Raw genomic sequence first — 20,848 nt, 5'->3', positions numbered from 1 at the left:
TGTACATACGTACATTCCAGAGACACTCGTTATATAGAAACTATATTACAATAGTAAAACGCGAGCATGAAAAATAATAAGGTTAAGCTTAAACATGGAAAAGTAAAGGACTAGTTGTTAAAACCGGAAAAGAAAAAGACATGATGCTCTAGTAATAAAATATAATAAATTTGTAACTTAAAATATTGCAGCATGAAGAATTGATTATATAATGTTATGAATTGAATTTTAAAAAAATCTTATATCTGCAATACTTTAAGTTATAAATTGATTATATTTTTACTAGAATATCTTGTCCTTTTCTTTTTCAGTTTTAACAACTAGTCCTTTGCTTTTTCATGTTTAAGCTTAACCATATTACTTTTCATGCTCGCATTTTCGCATTGTAATCTATGATTTTTCCTTGCTTCCAGTAAATTCACTTGTTCTTTGTTTAATTTCAGTCTTATCTCTTTTTACCCCCATAAACATAACATACACATATATAAGGCACTCGTCTGCTTTCAATAAAATCCCCCAATTATCTGCCTTTCATTCTTTCATTCTCTCTGTTTCATTTATTACTTATCTTTTCGCGAAAGCGGCGAATTGATAGCAACAGTAGTCGCTGAAGCGACGTGGTTGCTATGGAAACCAGTCATAAAAAGCGTCGCTCACCTCCTTGCGTCTTGTTACGATTTTGAACATCAGTAAATTCATCATAACTTTTGTTTTACTGAATGAAAATTGAAAAAAAAAATTCACAATAAAGCTGAGAAGGTGATTTATAAACTGTACTAATTGTTTGAAATTTGATCGAAAAATGAATGAGCGGTGAAGCTTTAAGTTAGTTCTAAATGACTAAAACTGCCACTTAACCATATATTCAAACACTACCGGGTTTGAATGATAATATCTACAACTTATCAAGAACCATCAAATTAAAATAGAAATTCACTCGTCGAAATATGACAACGGTACATACAGTAGATTTGAATAGATGACGTAGAGCAGAAAAAATTGTGAAGCCAATATGGAATCAATACTTTAGTCAGTTTTTGTGATTATATATATGTTAGCCCAAATGTAACGATATCATCTATTCCAAACAGACTCTCATAGTTGACTTTACATGGTAGTATATATATTTTTATCTCTTGGACTAACGTACTTTGTATAGGGATCGTTATTATAGGCTCCCTCCAATAGAGCTACGTGTGTGATCTAATACCAATGTCGGCATGCGTTCCGATCGATTGCTCTGTCAATTGTTCTACGTTGTGTTTTAAACAACAACAAAACGTTGGTGTTGAAGCAACTTGGATACTTGTGTAAATGGTGGTTTCACTCAGCAACCCATAAACAAAAAAAAAACGCACTGAAAAACAGAAAACATTTATTGGAAAGCGGCTGTGTAAATATAATAAAACGAAAAGTTATTTTGAACATTTTTCACTAATGTGTCAACACATATCATGTCCGAGTGCCACTCGAGGATACAGGTTACAGAGATGGTCAGTTCGACTATGATATCCTTTACGAGAAAGCCGGAAATAATGAGTTGAATGGGTGTGACGTGACCGTCCCAGGAAGTAGTTAAGCTCTCCACTGGGGGGAGACTGAGATTTCTGAAGTACTGGAGAAAGCCGGGCAAATATGATATTTTAATTCTTTAATTATCATCGGTGTGCCCGGGCGACAGCGAAAACCCCTGCTGAGAGAAAAAAATAAGGTTTGTGATTTTCATTGTTATGAAAATCGCAACAATGTCATTTTTTGAAATTTGTACTCCGAAACTGGAATGACTCAGGGTTCTAGACTGAGGATGTTTATAATTTAACCGCAGTGCGCCGACGTAGAGGGTTACGGAGATGACCTCACGGGGTTATGAGAACGTTTTCAAATCCACAAGTGCACTCGCGGGAGGGAGAACCTCCCCTGGGGTTACATAGTTGGGTACGATTAGTTCAGGGAACAACCCCGGTCTCACCCACCCCCCTGAGTATATGAACGGGGCGCACAGTCGAAACCGTCAGTTGTTGAGAGTTGAGACAGAACAACTTATAGAGAATCGCCACACGCTCCCCCATCTTCCCACATCAACCCTAACCCTAACCCTAACCTCCCCCCTCTTCCCACATCAACCCTAACCCTAACCCTAACCTCCCCCCTCTTCCCACATCAACCTTACCGCTATATCGAAGAGAGTAGTGAAATCTACTCATAGACTCAGTAAAGTCTGACAATCGAACATTGAGCTGTAAGACAATTGCACATAATTATATATTGTATATCATTTTCTGGAATTTAAACAATTAGACTAGAGCACTGGGTTGTTTTTCTTTTGTGTGCATGAAATTGCTTTCCTTCCGGGGCGACAGAACGCTGAGGCGATAGCATATCAACCAAATCGATCAACGGGGTTTTGCCACACGTAGAAATTACATCGTCGCTGGCGACTAGGAAACGACACTTACGTAACCAGGTATTCCTTGGCAAAGGATCCTATCACATGGGCAGGTTACATAAAAGGAATGGATTATCCAAGAAGACGATGCAATAAGTATTTTTCATATTTTACTTCTAGTTGATTAAGAATCAGAACTGTTATTGTTGTCTTGTTACACAGATGAGATGTTCTAAGGAAAAAACTTTGTTCATGGAAGTTTCGTTTGTTTGTTTTTATGAAGGAAAAAGAGAAGTTCTTTGCTGTGATTATTACTAGATGCGTTCTTGCTGTGAACGTTTCAAATGTGTCACCAATGATTAGATATGCTTAGCACCTACTGTAAAAATAACGAAACAGTAAAGAGCCGCTAGCAACATATCTCATGTAGAAGTGTGAAAGAGAAATCATTTATTATTAGAATTGTAAAGTCGATTTGATACTCTGTCAAGTCATAAAAGGTGACGAAAGCCGTACCTCGCTATCTTTGACAGTGTTCTACTTTATGGCGTACTTTGCTCTTATGTGTGTAGAAAATTGTTTCGGGGGTGATGTACTTTCTGAGGTGGTAGAATGATCTTCGTGCTTTTGTTTCTTAGAGGGGGTCGAATTTTGAAAAAAAAAATCCCCTTAGTCCTGTTTTTTATTGATCGTCGATGTTGTCCCCCTCTTTCTTTCTTTCTCTCTCTCTCTCTCTCTCTCTCTCTCTCTCTCTCTCTCTCTCTCTCTCTCGGAATAACCGGTTGTCTTCTGCCGAGCTTTCCGAGCGTCAGTCTCTTTATTGAGAAATCTCACTTGAGACGAGCCTTGTGATTAACTAACCAATCACAAATCGTATCGCATTTTCTGCTCACCTACAACTGGCCGGATAATGAGCATTTGCTTCATACCAAAAAGCGGATTCATAAGTTAGAACAAATAATCAGTCAATTACAGATAAAGCTTGTAAGTTTGAACCTCACCCAAGGCATAATTATTTTAAATCTGATTTGCTTAAAAAAAAAACTTAAACAATATTAAGATATTTTAATTTACTTGACTTTTTTCTATCTTCTGTAATCTATAAAAGGTAGCTTTTATGAAATAATCAGTTGAAAGATAGAATATATAAAAATATTTCCTGAGCCTTTTCAATCATTTACATTATTTTTATTTTATTTTTTTAATTATAATTGTCTAACTGTACCTAAACGCCATTGCCTGGAATGCAATTAAGTCATTTTAGTTTTTAATCTTTATTTTTTTATTAAACTTATACAAAAAAAATGAAATCAAATTTCAGTTGTAAGGGAGACAACTGTTACTATATTCTTTCATTAAAAATATTAAAGTTAAAATTACAATATGTGGCAGATTGTTTAGATTTATTTTTATTTGTTTCTGTAATTTACGCGATTTATGGAAACTGGAATCCCGGGTAACGACGGGTAACCATCTAATTTTTATATAATTTGTGAAGAATTTAGATGTTAAATACGTCAGTTTATATATGTGTACATCTATTCATGAATCTGTTTCATATAATTTTAGGCCGAAACAGGAACAGATCCAGTGCTAAAAAGATTGATGATAAAGATCGGATCAAATCTGCGAATTTCTTGCATCTATTGGAACCCGACAAATGGACATGCAGTCCTTACCGATACACGACACCTTACGGATGCATATACGAACTACGGTATGTTGCCACCACTCAAGCCATGGTATTTTATCAACTAAACACCTGTTTAAAAATGCTATAGTAAATCCTTAAATTTAATTAATTTAATTCAAGGTTCAAGCAGTTTGATTGAAGCATTGTTTAATGTGTATATAAGAAAGAATTAAAGTTTATAGAAGGCAGAACAATGTAAAGTTGTGAAAGATAGACTCGAACTGACGCAACTTATGATATAATGGTGAAAATGGTTTGCAAGTCGAACACACATCTGATGAAGGGAAGGCATCCGGAAATATAGTATCACAGACACACCGCCTTACCATCTGGCGCAAGTAAAAACATCCTACATAAAATAGTGTGTATAACAAACACACACACACACACACACACACACATATATATATATATATATATATATATATATATATATATTTAGTGGAGATAGTAATTAATAAAAACTGAAGAAAGTGCTCAATACTGTTGTAGAGCAAATATGCGTTTTATTTTTTTATTACCGTATCTTTCTGTTAAGTTACATTATTGTTTCGGCTACTTGGCCGTTTTTTTTTTTTTTGCCGTCTGTAAAGTCTGAGGAAGCTACAGACGGCCAAAAAAAAAATAAATAGGTATATATATATATATATATATATATATATATATATATATATATATATATATATATATATATATATACGTTTTGTTTTTTATTACCGTATCTTTCTGTTAAGTTACATTATTGTTTCGGCTACACGGCCGTTTTTTTTCGTGTAGTCGAAACAATAATATAACTTAACAGAAAGATACGGTAATAAAAAACAAAACGTATATATATATATATATATATATATATATATATATTTACCTATTTATTCATTTTTGCCATTTTTACCAGTGCCATTTTTACCGGTTCTATTTTTACTGGTTCTATTTTTACCGGTGTCATTTTTTACCGTGCCATTTTTCCGATGCCATTTTTGCCGATCCCATTTTTCCTGAACACCTTGTAAAACAAGCATAGGGATACAACATTGTTGCCATGAGAAAGGGACTTTATTTTCCTACGTCAGAATATTTTTGCAATTAGAAAAGGAAAGCAAGATGGCCAACATAAAAAATAACATGTCTTTTTCCCCTTTATATTTTTCTGTTAGTATCTGTTCTGATGCCGCAGCTGTCGTTGTTGTTGTTGAGCATCATTTATTCATTTCGTTATGAATCAGATGATTATTGTTGGTATTCATTTCAATGATATCTATCGAAACAAACATAATATAAAGAATACCCGAAAAGACTGAAACGAAAAATCACAATACTAAAATCCAAGAATCTAAAAAATAAATATCAAAATAGAATGAAAGCACCCCTACCCTTATTTCAGAAGAGTTGGTTCCCCCCGACCTCCTCACACATACACATTAGTAACGACCTTGTATAACAGTCACCTTCCGAGGGAAGCAAATAATCTCATAATACTATAAAACAGTACACACATTCTCAAACCAATAAAAGAAAACACACACACACACACATACACCCTACCCTAAAGGAAAAGGGAAAAAACACAAGCAGAAAGAGAGAGAGAGAGAAACACCACACGAGAGTGACTACAGCCGAGGTCAGCGCCCCCCCCCCGACAAGCCCAATAAAAGAGTAATAAAAATTGAACATGCCAATGAATAATAGACACTTTCACGCCTCCACCCCTTGGAAACACTTCAAATGAACCACGAAAATGCCATTTTTACATCTCCAACACATTTGAAAATAATTTCTGACGAGGACGCTTCACAGAACGTCTGAAACGCGTAAAAACGATTTCAATGATTTAAAAACATTATTACAATGATCCAAACATAATTCTCAATGAAAAACCAAGACACGGAATAATAAAATAATGTTAAAAAAATACACATTGTTGGTGACTACACCCTTATTTAAATATACATCTTTCTTTCGTTGGAATTTCTTAACCCATTTTATATATATATATATATATATATATATATATATATATATATATATATATATATATATATATATATATATATATAATACCATAATATTCAAGAAAAAATATATATCCCATAATAGTAAAGAAAAATATCTATCTATAATTTTCGGGATCCTTTAGAAAAGTATTGATAAGTTGTGTTATTTAAATTATTAAAACTACTTTTCTCATCTTGAGTCTTGTTCTACTTAATATTTCTACCTGGCAATAGCTGATGGAACGAGAGCAAACCACCACCGCAGATTAAATAAAGAGTTCCGTTTGAAATTCCGTGCAGATTCCCGAATTCGACTGAATAAGGTCGGATATTACATAGGCTGAAACGATGTTAAAATACCACCCGAGATGAGAGCAGTAGCCCGAATAATCCAGAAAATAAAAAATATCCCATAATAGTTAAGAAAAGATTGCTATCTCATAATAATTAAGAAAACATCGATGTCTCGTCATAAGACATTGCTATCCCATAATAGTAAAAGAAGGATATATACCACATAATATAAAAAGAAGATTGCTATCCCATAATAATCAAGAAAATATCAGTATCCCATAATAGTCAAGGCAAAATTGTTATCCATAATAGTCAAGAAACAAACCGTGTCTAATTTTTGTTTTTGCGTATTGATATTTAATAACGTTATGTGTTGCTGAATAAATGACTTTTTAATTATGCAAGTTGATCCGGTTATCAAAGGAAAACACGCATTTCTCGTTCGTCATCCAAAAGGTTATAAAAGAAGAAACGAGAAAATAATTTAGTTTTAATGCAACAAGCTGATAAATCTAATTTTAGTGAATTAAAAAGTGCTGAAATTTTTTTAATCATAATCTATTTCCAAAGAATAGATGTGGCTTTTATTTCTATCTATCTGAGTTAATCAACATTTGTTTCCCTATGGTCCTTTTTTTCTATATATTTTAATTGCACAAATGTATACTAGAATATTCTTTAGTTTTGGGATTGAATTATATTTTAGCCTTAATTTTCAAATAACTTAGAAAGGGACCCATATCTAACTTTCTGTCTATCACTCTCGCCCTTTCTCACTGTATGTTGTTTGACCGCCCATTCTTATTTTATGCGTCATTTATCACTGTAATTCCTTACAGAATGGATGAGAGAGGTTGGAGAGTAGATGCAGACCAAGGGAAATATGTGAGGGGGTGATAAAGATGGACTTGGGATTAAGGAGAATAAACAGTAATCTGACTAAAGATAGATTAACTTCGAAGTCCATTTCTAAAAGCCGCCCAACATAAAACGAATGTTAAACAGAGGCTGTCGTTGCTGCTGATGATAATGATGATAATGACCATCATCATCATCATTATTATGATCGTTTACCTCTTAGAGCGCCTACAGCTAATAAGGAAGAGAAAAGGCATTTCCAATACGTCGGATGTATAAGACACCCATTATAGAATAGCCCTGCCACTAATAAATAATTGAATAATTGAAGAGGAAAAACGGGTAGGGGTGTATAGTGATCAGAAAAAGATTTTAGACGTTGTTTTTTTTGTTTTTTTTCACGTGTATCTGGCTTTGCAAACTCACTTTTTTCCTCAAGAAATTTAACCTGAGCTCTATGGGTGACCCAATAGGTCACATATTTTCTAGTTTATTAATAAATGAATATTAATGTAAAGACTATTTTGTTTTATGTAAAAACATTATAGATATTTAGATAATTGAAATTTCCACCGCCTTTCATTTCAAGAATAAAATACGTTTAATATACTTTGTAGTCCAGACTTAGAGAATAACTTTACGACAGGAGCATACCATGAAGGAACAAAAAATATTGAAAATCAAATCTTCGTAGAAAATGAACTTTCAAATTGGAAATTTAAATGTAAAAAACGAACAAAAACGTAAACATAAACTCGATATGTTTAAACACCTTTTAAAAATCATTTGTATTTTTAAGTTTCAAAGATGATGACGGGGTTTGAACTACGAATGTAACAATACGTATCTTGGGCGGTAGTCTAAATTGTCTTAACTTCTTAACTCCGGTTTCTGTTGTCTGTTTGTTTGGATGATTGGACGTGGTCAAGTGGACAAGAAAGCCATTCTTAACATGGGGAAGTGAGACTTTCACGTTATCTGAGAGAAAGATAATCATTAATCAAGATAAACTAAGTGGCTGACTATAGTCGAGGATGACCTAAAGGCTCACTTTGCATGAGCTTTTACGGCGAGATGAAAAGGGGACACCACTTTATTCCCAACATTACTCCACTTGCTCTTAATGTCCCCCTTATAATACGAAATGTTTAGCAAGGGGACATCAAGTACCACTTTCTAAGTCTTTGGTAGTGAGTATTAAATTTCAGTTTCATGGCCTGTTGCTAAAACCTTTGTACCAAATGAGCGGGGAAGGATATCTTTCTTGTCACCGTCGTCCTGTCTATGGAGCAAAAACCAGCAGTCAAAATGAGCAAACAATCTTGACTTTAAATCGTATTTTCTTTTGGAAAACAAAGGGAACAAGGTAATTTTAATCTATATATTTATAAAAGTAAAAGTGTCTGTCTGTCTGTGTACATTTCCCTACCCAATAATTCTGTCAATTTTCAGTCTACAGACTCGAAAATTAGATATGCAGGGTAGTGAGATTTGGGAAAATCTTTGTAATCCGTTTTCGGCCAGAAATTTGGCTGTTAAGGGGTCAAAGTTCACCGATTTGACCTTTGAGAACTCTACCAAACTCCTCCGCCAATTTTGGGTCTAAACACTTGAAATTTTAGATGTAGGTTCCTTGGACGAATCTAACTTAATAACTTGATTTGAGCCTAAAACAATAAATGTTAAGGTGTCATAAAAGGAGTCAAAGTTTTTTAAAAGATTGACCTCTGCAGTCTTATCAAATTACTCAGACAATTTCTGGTCTCAACATTTTAAATTTTACATAAAGGGTATTCAGAGATAGAGCAAGCTTTTTAATTGGTTTGGGTAAAATTTGAGCTACCAATATATAAATGTATGTATGTATGTTTGCATGTCTGCCTAAAACTTTCGACGGATTTTCACAAGATCAGTATCGTTTTGAAGCTCGATCCTTCAGTCGACAAATACCGAAAAATTGGCTAAAAACATTAATTTCTTCACCCTCAACTGAGCACTTTTCAACAGGGAGGGGTCCCTTTTATCGCCGATATTTTCGAAAGTCATCCCCTCTTTTCGATTGCCTAGCCTTAATTTAAACCTACATCACTTCCGGTTTGGCGGTCGTCGTAAAAGCAAAGACGTCAGGTTTTTCCCCCGTTCTTTTCCTCCTGACCGTACGGGTTCGAGCCTGCCTTCCTACTATCACTTTTATTTTTTTTATTTTATTTATTTTTTTGCTCAACACACACCTCTAAACACCCGGGCAACGCCGGACTGAAATGCTAGTAGCTTAGAAATCTTAAAAAATAAATAAATAAATAAAAAGAAATGTAATAAAATAAATACTTTATTCGTATTATTTTGATTTTTCGGACTACTGTTTTCATCTTCAGTGTTATTCCCACAACGTTTTGGTCGATCTAAATTTCGGCATTTTTCAGGTGTATCTTGTCCAAGTCGAAAATATTTTGTCGAACTCGAGAATCTTTCTGTCGAACTCGAGAATTGGTACGGAAATTTGCAAGGGCCCGTGGCGTATTCGATAAGGTTCTTAGTAGAATTCAGTTGTAAGTTACGCTCTCTTGGAGGTTAAAGGTTCAATCCTCAGTGCAGGTTACACTCAAAATACAATTGCAAATTACTTAGGACTTCTAAGTCGATAGAACGATAACATGCAAACCCTGTAGATGAAATAAACAGTTCGGTTTGAAATCCGTTAAAATTTCCGAGTTCAATAGAAAGATTCCCGAGTTGGATGATACACTGGAAGAAAGTCGGAGGTTACATCGACTTGAACGGACCAGGACGGAGTAGTGATGACAGATTTCCTGGCAAAGGTACCACAATTACAGGAGCCTATTATGCTTCACTTTTTAGGAAATTAAGGGAAGCTATCAAAATAAAGAGGTGGAGCAAGATCAGCAAATATAACCTCCTCCTGCGGGACAACGCTCCGGTCCACAACTCGCATGTCGCCAGATCAGAAGCACGGGCGGGTGGTTATGAAATCCTCCCCCATCCTCCCTACTCTCTTGACCTTGCACCCTCTGACTTTCACCTCTTCCCAGCCATGAAGTTGTTTTTGAAAGGAAAGCGTTTCCCAGATGATGCAACCTTGATTTCTGCAGTCACGTCATGGTTGGCGGACTAACCTGGGGTGTTCTACAAAAACGGTCTCCAAAGCTGCATCAAACGATGGGAGAAATGCATAACTCTGGATGGTTCCTATGTAGAGAAAGACTAATAACTGTGTCAAGTTTCGTTGCTCTACTCTATGGGAAGTGGGCCAGGGGCATTACTTATTGCACACCCCTCGTAAATGGATAAATACTGATTTATCTCATTATATGATGAAATAATTTTGGTGATTTTTTTTTAATTTCAATCTGAGGCAAAAAATTATTTTTGGATAAAAACTAAATTAGTTTTACTTTCGTTGCGCGTCTCTAGTTTAATTGGTTTCGAATGGCAGGTTTGTTCTTTTGTTGTTGCTGCTGTTGTTGTTGTTGTTGTTGTTGTTGTTGTTAAGATTGTTACATTTACCAGTCGGAAGAAAGCGTCTGTTTGTTGAAACAGGTGTAAAGAGCGGTGAAAACGGAGGAGGGAGGTGGAGAGTAAAAATGAACGAAATGAACAGCAACGACATTCAGGCGCCGACTATTTCTGGCTCTTTCCTATTTTTTTATTTTTGCGTGTTGCTCAGGGTATTCAGACTTTCATGCAGATGTACCAGTGTGCATCTAATTGTGTACGTGCACATTTGCACATATGCATATGAGATTATTTGTCACCAGAAGAAAAATTAATCCGTTGGATCATCTATTCAGCTCGAGTTAAATTGTCTGAATAAGGAATAAAGCGAGTGTATAAAGCCCCAAATTTATAGGAGTATAGGGCGCGGTTTAACAATTTATCCCTGTGCAAAGGGAGGCTACTCTCGTTTACTAAGAGATTATTCGTTCATTTTTTTCATCTCATTATTTAGGACGCGATATTTATTTTAACTAAAATATTAAGAAAAGAAAGCTGCGACGATTTATTTAATGTAACAAAGTTTATAACGTTGATAATAAAAAATGTAGTCTTTACGCGACTATTAAGAGAAAACCAACAAATCCACGATATTTTCATTAGATGAAACATTTTTTTAAAAAGTTTGGCAACTTTTTTTTTCTTAATTAAAAAGTAAATGTTATGGCAAGGTTTTTTTTTTAAGAAATTAGTCTTTAACCGTAAAAAAATGCAAAGAATGAAACTCTTTAATAGCCACTAATATATATATATATATATATATATATATATATATATATATATATATATATATATACACACACATATATATATATATATATAAACACACACACACACACATATATATATATATATATATATATATATATATATATATATATATATATATATATATATCCAGTTTGTCCTCGTCGGTCGTACATCTAAACAATATAATATAAATGATGCGGGCGTACCTCAAGGGTCTATCCTTGTACCTTTATTATTCCTAATATTCATAAATGACCTCACTCGTAAAATTGTCTCTGAGGTGGGTATATTTACTGATTACACCATACTCTATAACATGCATGAGGGGAAAACAAATGAGCACAAGGAAATGGCAAAAACACCAGAGGATGACCTCCAATCTGTTGTGGAATGGGTACAAAAACGGATGGTTACATTTAATGCTGCCAAGACTACGCTTGTTTTATTCAATAATTACAAGAAACCTTCTCTATCACTAATAGGTATGGCTCAAGATACATTGCCTGAAAGTACTTCTTTTAAACTCTTCAGTTTAACGTTCACAGGGAACATAAGTTGGAACAGATGCATTAAGAGCATTGCCAGGGTTGCTGTAGGTGGCTCTCTCTCTACCGTGCTAGAAAGTTATCTACGCCTGAAAGTATCCTGTGCCTCTGCAAGGCCGCCATTCGACCATGTATGGAGGATTGTTGTCACATTTGGGCTAGTGCATCTGCTAATAGTCTCTCGCTCCTGGACAGACTCCAAAAGAGAGTCGCCAACCTTATAGGTCCTGGACTGTCATCTAGGCTTCATCCTCTGTCCCATCGATGAAATGTTGCAACCCTCTGCCTGTTCTACAAGTATTTTAATGGTAGATGCTCCGACGAACTACAAGCCCCTGTACCCCCTCGATGTAAATACCCCTGACAAACCTGAGAAGCAGGAAAATCCCACCTCTACATAGTAGAGATCTCTAGGTGTAAGAAAGCCTTTTACTCTAATAGTTTCTTCCCCAGAACTGTTAGACTTTGGAACTCCCTTTCAGATTCCTACTTTCCTAATTGTACTGACATGCAAAAGTTCAGGTGTAATGTAATTAGACATCTTGCTGCTCAACTATCTACATAGTACCCCAGCAACTTATGACCCAGATAGTAGCCCCCTACATCAAAGTTGCACTGTACCTTCTATGGGGTGAAAATGGAATATATATATATATATATATATATATATATATATATATATATATATATATATTATATATATGTAATTATTATTATTATTATTATTATAATTATTAATAATAATAATAATATTGTTATTATTATTATTATTATTATTATTATTATTATTATTATTATTAATATTAATATTATTTCATGTATATACACATATCTCTACTTATAAGAGGTACTTTATCTGCATGCGTCAGTGTGTGTCTGTGTGTGAGTTCGTTCTCTGTGGATTCTGAAACGGCTGAGCCCATTTTTCATCACACGGAAATGTATTTTATGTATTTGGGAGTGTTCTTAGATAGATTTTGTATCGGAATGCCTCCGATAAGTATCCAAAATCAATAATCAAAAAATCTGATTAAAGAAGGAACAGTCCGATTTTTATCAAAGTTAACAGCTTTATACCGCCTAACATCACAAGTGCATTTTGAGAAGTTCTATCGCTGTAAAAGCAGAAGAGCCCGGCGTATAAAATTAACAGTAGAGACTTTGATAAGATAGGGTCGCGTGCTAAATGAATGATTCTGTTTAGAGCACAACTGAACCATGATACTTGACTTTTGCATTGTAAACCTTAATTCATGTCATTATATAAGAATAATTTTATAAAATCAACAGTAAGTTCTCTACAATGTAATGTAGACGATAATATATTGTGGACTAAGTCATTGCGGGAAGGCACGTGAAGCTTTATCCCGTTGCACTGCGGCACGTCTCTGACTAGAGCAGGCAATCAATCGGTTTGATTCCATAATGGGTGGTTTCCCCGATTTCGATGACAATAAAAGTATTGGAAATGTTGAACATTCATTGATCCGCATTCAATTCCGGGCAACTTCGGGTCTCCCTGATAGTAATATTACAAAGTTATATAACGCATTATATGTATAGATTAACAATATGAACTTCAACTATGCTCAATACGTGAGAAGAACTTAGTAAAGTATGAGGTTATGTTTATGGCAAGTAAGCTACTCAGATGCACCTGCGTACACACATTTGTATTAGTTTCATTTGCATGACTTTGTTAAAACAGAGTCAGCATGACTTGATAATAATTGAGCCGTTATAGTCAGCTAACATACTTCCTAGTTTCCGGTGTAGCGCTACCGGAAGCGGTGACAAGGCAGATCAGTTCCTTCGCTTTTTTCTCTTACGTCTATATCCCCCGTGTGTATGTACTCTTTTTTATTACGTTTTTCCGATATTTCATTTATATTTAATAATCATTGAAATTTAAATAAAAAACTTTTGAATGAAATAAATGTGCATCAGGTGCGCTTGAAAGCCAAATCACAACGCAATTTTACGAAAATAAACAAATATTTTACTTGCTTGAAATTTATAATTTAAATATATTTCTCCACCCTCAGTGTTTTGTTTATTTCTTCTTCTTTTTCTTCTTCTTCTTCTTCTTTGCTATTGTGTAAAGTTGGAGAAAGGAAAGTCAGTAGTAAAGATCCGCGCGTTGTCTCTCAGCGGTTGTATTTTGAAATGTCGGGAACGGTGCGTTGGCTACGCGAGATTCACGTCAGGGGTGTGAGTTCCATTATAGAAGCGTTGATTTAATTTGAATGAAATAAAATGTGCATCAAGTGCGCTTGAAAGCCAAATTGCAACGCAATTTTACAAAAATAAACACATTTTACTCGTTTTGAATTTATAATTTAAATATATTTCGAAATGTCGGGCACGGTGAGATATTTAAAATACATAAACAAGTAAAATAGTTGTTTTCGTAAAATTACGTTGTGATTTGGTTTTTAAGCGCACTTGATGCGTATTTTATTTTATTCAAATTAAATCAACGTTTCTATAACGGAACTCACGTAGACAACGCACTGTCCCGACACTTCAAAATTCTAGATATTTTTTATGCCTCCTTCACTGTGCACTCTCGCGCTTCATTTATTTAATTTGGAAATTGCTATAAAATGCAAAGAAATGAAATTTGGTATAACACTGGAAGAGCATAACAAGATGTCTTATTTCCATATTTTTTGTGGAATTTGAACAATTATTTTGTAAGTTATGCTAATTTTCCTATTTCTGGTAATTTGAAGTCTGGAGTCCTCATGGATTCCCTACCCCCTCATCGATGTCGTCAACAGGAAAGTAGGCGTGTTATGTTTTTGGCTGGAATAATCTGCGATGAACAAATTCGACTATTTCAAGTGCCAGAAGGTGTCAAATTGACAAACCAATCTTATATTTTATTTTTAAATACCATGGTTTGATGACCTTCCATTGACGCGTCACCGCAAATTGATTTTTATGCACGACAATGCGCCATCCCACTCAGCCAAGGCTACGGCATCCTATCTTAAGTCATTAGGCATTAGTGGAGAAAGTTTGATGACATGGCCACCTTGTTCTCCAGATATAAACCCAATTGAGCAGCTCTGGCCAATAATAAAAAGTGAAAATTTATGAAGGTGTTCAATTTTCGTCGAAGGGTGAACTTTGGAGGAAAATGTTGGAAGTTTCCTATAGCATCATTAGTTGACAAGAGGCTATTCAAAGTGATTTTCAAGCATGGGAGTTTTGATAAATAAAAAATCTCCTTAAACCAAATAATGTGAAATTCGTTCTTGATTTTGGTTAATATTGTTACTGGATATGTTCTTTACTTCATATAAATAGAAATATGAAGTTAGATTATTGTTTTATTACCGAAAATATACATTTTTATATACTTGCAATAAAGTGATACACACTTAAAATTACCAGAAAATATAACAATTAGCATAACTTTCAAAATATTTGTTCAAATTCTACAAAAATCAGGGAAATAAGACACCTTGTTATGCTCTTCCAGTGTTATACCAAATTTCACTTCTCTGCGTTTCATAGCAATTCCAAAATTAAAAATTATTGACCTGCAATAAAGCGATACACAGTTAGCTTTTTATCAAAAAACGACATTATTTTTGCACCAACCTAATATAATTACCCGTTTTGATGATAATAGACGATTTATCCGTTTAAATGTTTGTTTTTATTTAAACAAATGTTATTGAAATTTGAAATGAGGTTATTGAATAATAAATAACTTGTCCCAAAAAATATTTTTAAATAAATAAATTATTTACATTTTTTTTCATTTTAGGAAAAATGTTGACAGCCTTCCAGGTGAGAAAGTCCCATCTGTTTGGCTTTGGGAAGATGATTATTTGAGATGGCTTGAAAAGAAAGACGTCAAAGATCCATCTTTATTTGTTGCGGAAGATTCAAGGTAAACCTTCATCATAAACGTATTTCAAACGTATAGCGTAATGGTGATAAGTCTTGACTGTCGTACAGGCGGTCGGATTTCCATCCTGGCTTGAGGTAGGTGCCTGTCTAGATGCACTGATGGGATGTGATACAGCGAAACACTACTGTATGTGGATGACTATATATATATATGTATATATATAGAAATGTATATATATATACATATATATATGCCCGGTATATATATATATATATATATATATATATATATATATATATATATATATATATGTATATGTGTGTGCGTGTGTGTGTGCGTGCGTGTGTGTATTAATGGAAGAAAACCGAATTCCAAAGATGATCTTCTACAGGGGAACTGGAAAATGGAACCCGCAAGTTAGGAAGTCAGAAGCTCCGCTCCAAAGAAGTAACAAAGCGGCACTTGAAGACAATGAACATCAATGTTGAGAGTTGGGATGAACAAGTAAAAGAAAGGAGTGGTTGGCGGAACAGTATCCACAAAGGAAAGAAAGAAATAGAGAGAAAGATTGGAGAAGCCTTAGAGCTGAGACACTATAGACGACACAACCCCAGCACCCACATATTCAGTGCCTGTGACCGGATGTTTTACACAGAAAGAGGCCTATGCCAACACCGAAGGATAGAGCACTGATGCCCCGACTAGTCATCGTCAAGACTGACGGACAGCATAATGATGATATATATATATTGTTACATATGCGATAAAAGGGGTGGTAAGGCAATTTATAACGTAGGGGTATGAACGGAAACTTAATGATAAAAGCAAATATCGTTTACCTTTGTAACACGTTGCCAAAAGGGGGGGGGTATAAGGGAATGTACGGGAAAGCAAAAACCCAAGTATTTTTCTCTTTATCGCATATGTGACACAGCAAAAAAAAAAGTGGATAGAGATACAAAGACGAACACGATAAAAACGCGATGAAAAAAACAGGTAACAGACACTTTTCCGAATGATATAAAAATAGATTTATTTAAGATAAAAAAAAAGGAAGAGTTTAACGAAAGAAAAAGAAATGTATTCAAAGTTATGGAATTTGGAGTATATCTACGCGTTTTGAAATGAGCGAAAGTCTTTAGGGGGTAATCAAAGTCTTTGCACTTACAAGTCTCTTTTGTTTCCCCCCTTTTTTTTCTTTTGTTGGTGTGTTTCACAACTCGTCAACGACGCAATTAATCCAAGATATTTCCTTCGGTGGAGAAAAAGTTCGAATAGCACATTCACGTGTTCTCCTTTCTTGCTCGCACTTTCTGTCTCTTTCGTGAGAGATAAGAGATCACATCGTCCTCATCCAGTACATTCACATCTCCTTCGCATGATGGGGAAAAAGTCATCGTCTCTTTCGTGAGAAAGTAAATTAATTGCATTCTCTCGCATGACTGGAGAAGAGGATCGCGTTGTTCACGTGTCGTGTATCCGTATCTCCTTTTCACACGAGGGGAAGAAGTCGACCCCCCTCCTCCCACGATGAGAGAGACCTCTTAACAAGTCGGCGACCCAAACCGAAAAGAGAGATTTCTGCCAGTGTCCAGTTAGAAAGGGAAAGAGAAAGCGATACCACTTCCGGTTCCTTCTCTTCCTCTCTGCTTCACACTCTAAAAATAGACTTGACAAAATCTCTAGCCGGTAAAGTCTTTGTAAGTTTTAAAAAGGGGTACATTAGTAGATTTTCGCTCAGTTCAAAACAACTACTGTATTCGCCTATCTTGTGGGAATTGTGTTTTATTATACCCCGGCAACTAAATACAAAAACAAAAAAAAACAATATATCTCTTCAGCCTCAAATTAAATATTTAAATTTTGATTTAAATACATCATCCAATTTAAAGATTAAGTCACTATATATATATATATATATATATATATATATATATATATATATATATATATATATATATATATATAATCTTTTTCACGCCCAAATACGGTATGTTACCACTTGGATGCAAGGGCTACTCTCTGAAATCATGTCTAACAGGAAACTGTTGAGAATTAGAAAACTTAATGTCCGTTAACACAGTCAATGAAGCAGAAAACAGTAAGGGAATTCCTGAATCGAGCTGCAGTTTCACCTCTTGATTTCTGATTCTCACTGATTTCCTTATGTTCTCTGTTGGTGAAAGGTTCATTTTTGCAGTTTTTACGTAGCTCTTTTTGTTACTTTTGCTCTGCAATATAGGGTCTTGTGCCGTGCTCGCTTGCATAGGTCACATGTTATTTTCGTTTGGTACTGACATGCATTATACCCATGAGGTCCTCCACATTTGCTACAAGGGATTCTAGGATTTTGTCTATCCTGATAATTTAGTGAAAGGTTCTTTTTGCCTCTTGGTTAGGAATTGCTGGCGGGCGGGTGTCCTTTATTTTTGAAGCGTATTTTTTTTAATGTGAGCAATTCCTGCTTCCTCTATGTTTCTGGAATCTTGTTTCATTGCCACGAACCGCTAACAATCTTTAGCCAGAATCTGGAGCGGTAAATCAGGTTGTAATTCCAATTTATTTAGAGCACGACGTCTTATATCGGCGTCTTTTGTGGCTATCAACCTTGTGTGAATATTCGTAATCCAGTTGTTGTAACCAATTGTTGTAGATTGATCCGGGAAGTTCTTGAATCATCCTCGTCAGCCAGTTATTGTAGACCCGTGCTAGGAGTTACAAATGAAAGAAACCACAAGTAGTGTAAAGTATATAAATATAATATGTATTCATCATAAAAAATACAAGAGCCTTTAAAGTGGTGTGAAGTGAACGTGTTCGTAGCATGCGGTTACACATGGTATAAATATCTCTATTTAGTCTCTGAAACCAATGGTATTCATAGAACTGGTTGATTCCACGTATTTCTCAATTTGTACCCCACAACAGTAATGATTGATTTTTTTTTTTTTTTTGCATGAAATAAAGAAATAAAATATTAATTGTTAAAAAGAATTACTTCGGCAACATTTTACATAAAATCTGCGTGTATTATATGTGTTAGAGGTGTTTTTAATAATATATTTCAATAATACAAAACAAATTTATTCTATTTTCATAAAAGAACGATTTCTTCTACTTTTTCTAAAAAGAAAATGACTTGACCTTTACTACTGATCTGAAATGGAACACATACATTAAATCCGTTCCCAAGGTTGCTGTAAAAATGGTTGAATCCTTCTATCGATCCAGTAGATATCTCACTGTTGATGCAATTCTCTACTTATATAAGAGCCAGGTACGTCCAAAGATGGATACTGTTGCAACATCTGGGCAGGAGCTGCTAGGAAGGACTTATCTTGCCTTGATAGAATTCAAAATAGACTTCGTACCCTCGTAGGGAATGCCCTTTTCTCTTCCCTGCAACTTATTTCTCATGGAAGAGATGTTGCGAGTCTGTCTCTGCTTTATCGTTATTTTCATGACAAGTGCTCGTCTGAGCTCCAATCTATGGTCACCCCTCGCCAAACTTTCCTCGAGACTGTATTAAGCATAACACTAAACTACAGTTGCATTGTTGAATGCATATATAATTTTCTAGCTTGCACTTTTCAAATGCTAGCTAAAACCATATATTCACCTAACAATTCTTTTGTCGTTATTCCCCAAATCAACACAGAAACGAATTTATCAGTATAAGTTTTGTTTACAGTTAAGCTTTTCCTCGTCGACAAAGAAAGAGAGACGTTAGTGTAGGGACTGGTTGTGTGTGACACGGTGACACAACGACGGAGAGATGTCAATCACACTCGACGGCTGTCAGTCTGCTCTCTTCTATCTCCTTTCTTATATAAACATCAAATGACATTCCTGTGAATATAAATTCTAAGCTATTACATGTTCTTTTTTATTTTCCTTTTCACAATTAATAACCTCCCGACCTGGAATGTAAACATTTCTTTGTTTTCGTGATAATTACAATTCCGGTCATTTTTATGGGACACAAGAATGTAGACCAAATCCATCTGGAATGTGCGTGTGTTCACACTTTTGCTTTTAATATCCAACACTATACTACTTCACTATCGCCACCATTATCACCCTGAATACCCATCTTTTTCAGACCTTTCTACCTTTTCGTGCCTACCTAATTTTCCAACCTTATAAACTACTTAAACTTTCACTAACCGTCTCGCGTCCGACACAAAATTGCATCCCGTTGTGATTTGAGAGCTTTGGGAAGTGTGCAGTCACTCCATTACGTTTTGGTTTGCTCGGGTCCGAAACGGAAGTACTTACGAATTAAATAGAAACAGCCAGTTAAGAGAGAAATTAATTACGGTTTCCGGTTTTTAGATAAGAAATTGACGACGCTGTTTAACTAAAATAGTCCCTCATCATTTTAGACAGCTTAGATTTTGACAGGATTTTTCATTCCATTAATTTGCACACGTATGACAACATTTGAAGAAGTAATTTCACAATTAGACCTTCGTTTGTTTTGCTTTATTTTAATTATTTCAACTCAACAATCCACACAATCTATGTAGAAGGAACCCGGTGTTATTGCAAAATCTAATTCTACCCAAGTCGAGGGACTAGCGCTTAAATATAATATTTTAATTTATGCAGATTTAATATTTATTATTATAGATCCAATAATCTATTGGTTATTATATTGTACCCAATATATAGTAACGATTTCAGCAGTTTAAAATATTATTCATTATTATCTGAGCTAAATCCATACACATATAAAACTTTAAAAGAAACGTTGCTAAAGGTATAAATGTATATTCACGCATTTAGTTGACTTACGCCTGCCAAATTCCAAGAGCGAAAGGTATAAATACAAAAATATTTCATTTCTATTGGCAGCTAATTAAGATAAAAAATAGAGTTATTAATGAATGTTCCAAAACGCTCTTGGTGGAGAAAGAGAATTTGAGTAGATGTGCTCATTTCGGC

General features: G+C 34.8%; 1 protein-coding gene across 2 annotated transcripts in view; it reads left to right on the top strand.

Annotated features, from left to right (window-relative positions):
* Positions 1 to 20,848, top strand: part of LOC145241528 (uncharacterized) — a 96,402-nt gene that overhangs the window by 8,452 nt on the left and 67,102 nt on the right. For both annotated transcript variants that reach the window (XM_080104573.1, XM_080104572.1), the window contains exons 4-5: positions 3,956 to 4,103; positions 15,815 to 15,940. In XM_080104573.1, the coding sequence (XP_079960699.1) occupies positions 3,956 to 4,103; positions 15,815 to 15,940 (274 nt within the window). The remainder of the gene's footprint in view (positions 1 to 3,955; positions 4,104 to 15,814; positions 15,941 to 20,848) is intronic.

Source organism: Euprymna scolopes, chromosome 20, assembly GCF_053919585.1.
Source record: "Euprymna scolopes isolate OS-2025 chromosome 20, ASM5391958v1, whole genome shotgun sequence".
NCBI classification, from domain to species: domain Eukaryota; kingdom Metazoa; phylum Mollusca; class Cephalopoda; order Sepiida; family Sepiolidae; genus Euprymna; species Euprymna scolopes.
The sequence above is the reverse complement of the archived record's forward strand: the minus strand, read 5'-3'. Positions and strand labels throughout refer to the sequence as shown.